The sequence below is a fragment of the Myotis davidii genome, unplaced genomic scaffold (genome assembly GCF_000327345.1).
Source record: "Myotis davidii unplaced genomic scaffold, ASM32734v1 scaffold616, whole genome shotgun sequence".
Lineage (NCBI taxonomy): Eukaryota > Metazoa > Chordata > Mammalia > Chiroptera > Vespertilionidae > Myotis > Myotis davidii.
Window position 1 is genome coordinate 896,640 of NW_006291965.1, and position 4,715 is coordinate 901,354.

The following is a 4,715-nucleotide window of genomic DNA, read 5'->3' on the forward strand; positions in this document are numbered from 1 at the left end:
GACATGCACTTATTCCACCTAAAACAATCTAGTACATAAGTCTCCCCACAAATATTTAGGACAAAGTAGTAGGTCCTATAAGTCACCCTACCGATTTATGAGTTACAGCCAACTCATTAAAATGTCACTAGGTTGGTATTAGGAAGGCTTTTGAGCTACTTGTAGTGCTGTTTCTTGATCTGCTGGTTACACAAGTATGTGTAGTTTGCAAAAGTTGAATGTGCTGCACACTTAGGAATACTATTCTGTGTGTGTGTTGTATCTTAACAAAATGTTAGGAAGTTACGGTGCAACTGGCAGTGACTGCAAGAGACACTGGGTATGTATGGGGTGCAGGTGGGTGAGGGGACCCGGAGGTGATATCATGGGACCAGCCTGACTCACTATGACCGTAGAAGAAGGTCAGGCCTCAGGGTGGCTATGGTCAGAGCCCTGGCCTGATTCTGGGTTTAGTCACTCTGCTGTTAGAACGGCTTTAACAAAACCCCACCCCAATGTAAAACTTAAGAATCTTAATAAGAAATGTCAAGACCCACATTAAGAAAATAAATGCTTTACTAAAGGATATGGAAGAGTTGGATAAGAGGAGGAACATTCCCTTTTTCTGGATGGAAAAGTTAATACTGTATGGATTCATTCTAACTAAATTAGAGATTGAACACATTTCCATTAGTGACCCAGTTGATCTCTTTTCCATTGTATTTCACTTATGACGGTGCAGTTCATCTGGAAGAACCGATGTGGGAGAGTAATAAAATACACATTTTAAACAAATTATGTTAATACAAGGGGCTTATTTGATATTAAAATAAACCATGAAGTCATAGTGATTAAGCTAGTGCGGTATTGGCAGAGGAGAGGTCAGGAGAAGAGAGAATCCACGAACACATTTGAATATTTGTGTTGATATACTGCATAATAAAGACAAAAGTTTAAACCAAACCATGGGGAACAGATTTTATTTTGTTTCTATTTAGAATTGGTGTTCATTTATTTACTTAATAAATAGATAAAAAGAGCATCTGAAACAAACAAAACTAACTTCCCCTGTTATAATAGTTTATTCCATAAAAGGTCTGTGTCCCAAGCATCCACCAGGTCAACTGACCTAAAATAACTTCTTTTCCCTATACTTAAGAAGTAAAAGCATTTTAAGCCTTAATAAGAAGTGTTTCATTCATTTTTAGAAATTCCTCTTCTTCTACAACCAAACAAAAATACAAAATTGTATGTAGAAACATGATTTTTTCTGTTTGGTTTTGTTTTGAGTTCTGCTTTCATCTAGTATTTCTATTCTCTACTGCACCGATTTTCAATCGGGTGCCGCAAGAATTTTTAAAGCGTGTTTTACCTGACTATTGAGTCAGGGACATGACCTGTCCAGTGCAAAAACGACAACAGCCAACAGAACAATAGCCGTCCTGTGTGAATGATCAAAATTATACCTTTTTTTTTGTCAGATCAGCAAAAGATATATTTTTTGGTGTTTCACAGAATTTCAGTCATTAGTTTATGTGTGCCATGAGGTGAAAAGGTTGGGAGTCACTGCTCTACTGTATATACTTCATAACGGAACCAGCAAATACATGCGAAATTATTGAAATTTGCTCTGATTTTTACACACAGGTCTGTTGTTCTGTTGACCACAAGAGGAGAAATAAAGCAGTTGAACATTTCAGATTCATTAATACCTCTGGGATTAGCCAAACCAGCTCATCTTTCTAACAAAGGTTTGTGTTTGTTTCTTCTACAAAGTTCTTAGGAGGCCAGCCACAGTCACATTTTTATGGAGAAACGCAGCTACCAGGCTGTTTTCAGGAGCTTATTTTGCTCATGTATCACGAAGATGCTTTCTAAATGAGGAGACTGTGTTGGAGGAAGTGTGTTGGGATGTGGTTTGTTATTTGGGACACGAGGTGGGTGGTAAGAGTTCATTTGCTGTGTAAGGAGGTGTAGTTGTTTTGTTTTATAGCCGTCTTTGTTTTGCTCACCTCCAACATTATCTTGCCTGGAACTAGGAGTTGTACAAATTGAACTTTTCTGTTTGTTTTTTTTTTTGTTTTTTTTTAGGGAGCACCATATTTTTGGGATTCAATGGAAACTCTAAACCATCATGGACTAAGCTATTTACCAGTCCTGCTGGACAGGGCCTTGGGCTTCTGGAACAATTCATACCTTTGCAGCTGGAGGAATATGGTTGTCCCAGAGTCGGCGCTGTCCGCAGGAGAGACCTGGAGCTGTTAAAGCAAACTTCAAAAGCACATTAGAGACTAACTGTAACTTAAGTGCTGGGGGAAAAAAATGTGAACTAACTTATTTAATTTATGGCATTTTAAAATGACACTGTTAACCCAACGGAACCATTTTCCTGTTTGATACAGAGAGGGGAGAAAAGAAAGAGTTTAAAGTGATTGCTTGAATACCAGCTCATGCACCTTGTAGTTGTACAAAATGTTAAGAATTTATTTGTATTTGTTAGGCTGGTATATTTAGAGAGCAGTTCTCTCACTCCTCACCTTCCACCCCGTGTTTTGTAGTGACCACAAGCAGTGCTTCACCTTTCGTACTATGGGATGTCGTGGGGTGGGGTGGGGTGGGGTAGGGTGCGGTGAGGGCTTCTGAGAATCAGCCTGCATCCCTGAGAGGACCGGCTCTTGTAGCACCTTGGATACTTGAAGTCTAATGCTCAGTTGTGTCATTGACTTTGGGTCAGCAGCTGACTTGGGTGGCTGGCATGTTTAGTGATGCCTTGGGCCCTGGTTCTTGGCAGCCTTTGAGGATTTTATCTGATCCTGAATGATAGAATTTTAAGTGGCGACTCAGGCTCAGCTCATGCCCATTTTTTGCCTGGACATGTGCTATTTTTATTCATTTGTATATCAATTCCTTCTAAGGGTTCACCTTTCCAACAGGAAGCAGTGCATTGGGACAAAGGGCTTTTAGGGATTAGACATCCCTTTAATCTGTGACCATTGGGCAAAACTTTGACCTACACCAAGGTCTGTTGGGACCGTTTTTGCAGCTTTAATCCTTTAACTGTTTGGACTGTATATTTGTGTTTAAAATGCAGACCTGAGCTGAATATTTACTTACTCTTTTTTTTGAAGAAGAAGAAGAAGAAGCAGGCTGTTTTCCTGAACTGTTGACTCAAGTCATTTCAACTTGCACAAAGGAAGTCTGTTCTTAGAGTTGCTCCTGCACCCAGGTTTTTTTGTTGTTTTTGTGTGTAGATTTTTTTTAAAGCTTTTCTGCTCACCATCCTGCCAAGAAAACGGCAGAAAGCTTAATGATAGCCCAAAATATTGTACTCAGGGGGCAGAGAAAGGGGAGAGCCTTTTAAGGGTCAGATCACAGAGGGGACATTCTGAAATGAACGTCAATTAAATTGTGAGAGCCAATTTAAGAAGGTGCCATGGCGCCCTCTTTGCCCTCCGCTGGCTGCATGCATCTCCTGCCCATGAGGATTGCATGAGGCAAAAGGAGGTGGGCTCCTGGCCCGGGACACCACCACACCAAGAGTAAAGAAGCATCAAAATGCCTTTACCTTCTCCCAATCCCACAGTGCATGACGCTAGTGGAGGAATGGCCACAGCGAGATAGTAGGAAGTGTGTGCAGGCTGACTTTGGCCATGATACAGACAAACTCACGTTCCTCTTCCAAGAGCCTCGGCTGATGGCCCATCCCTTGTGTCCAGGAGAGACTGCAGGGCAGCTCTGTGACTTCTGTTACTTTATGACACATGCTACCTCAAAGCGCTACCGATAAACCTTTCTAACTGTAAGTGCTCTTCCCAAGGGCACACGTCTTAATCAAAGTGTAGGGGGGAGGGGGTTTGTTTGTTTGTTTTGTACATTGATGAATGAGATCTTACCTATTAAGTATATTATTGGATCATGGTTCCTGAAGGGGATTAGTTTGAGTGTGTGTGTGTGTGTGTGTCTGTGTCTTTTATGACGTAAATATTTTTGTGTGTGTGTTTTTTAGAGTTTGGCTCTTTAAAGATTTGGAGAGAATATGTAATATAGTTCTAAGGCACTCAGTTTTTCTGATTTATATGCTAACTATCAACCCTAAGTTAAATAAATAAAAATATGTGTGCATGTATTTCTTTTGTGTGTGTGTGTGTGGCTATGTATCTAGCAACCAGTCAACCAATCTATCATTTTTAAATTCCATATTTCAGCTGTAAAGAAGTTACTGGCAGAAATGAGAAAGGGGAAACTGTCCACTCAGTAGATGTTGCCAGGCTAAGCTTCAGAAGGGTAGGAGCTATTCTCCAATGCAGAGGTCCTCAACCTTGGCTGCACATTAAATCACTTGGGGGCTTTGAAAACTATGGAGCCCTGGGTCTCACCCCCTCCCCAACCCCTACATTTAGATTTGATCGGTGTGGGGTGCAGCCTGGACATTGGAATTTTTTAAAGCTCCCGGGGTGATTCTAGCATGCAGCCAGGTTTAGGAACCACTGCACTGATATAATAGGCCCACTGTTTAACCCCAGTCTGCAATTTTTGTGACAAAACAAAATTTCATTTATCTATTATTTTTATTTGCAATTCCTATGTTACAGAACTCATCGTCCTAAACAAGCATTTTACTGTTCTCTTCTTTTTTTTAAACTTTTTTTATTGCTTAAAATATTACGAGTAGTACATTTGTCTCCTCCCCCCCCCCCTTGACCTTCTTTTAATAGAACTTTTCAATGCACTTTTTC

The 4,715-nt window shown here is 40.5% G+C and overlaps 1 protein-coding gene across 2 annotated transcripts in view; it reads left to right on the plus strand.

Moving 5' to 3' along the window:
- TMEM2 (transmembrane protein 2) overlaps positions 1 to 4,105 on the plus strand; it is a 70,791-nt gene extending 66,686 nt beyond the window's left edge. For both annotated transcript variants that reach the window (XM_015564998.1, XM_006765281.2), the window contains exons 23-24: positions 1,627 to 1,730; positions 2,071 to 4,105. In XM_015564998.1, the coding sequence (XP_015420484.1) occupies positions 1,627 to 1,730; positions 2,071 to 2,267 (301 nt within the window). In that variant the 3' untranslated portion in view covers positions 2,268 to 4,105. The remainder of the gene's footprint in view (positions 1 to 1,626; positions 1,731 to 2,070) is intronic.
- Positions 4,106 to 4,715: the final 610 nt, after the last annotated feature.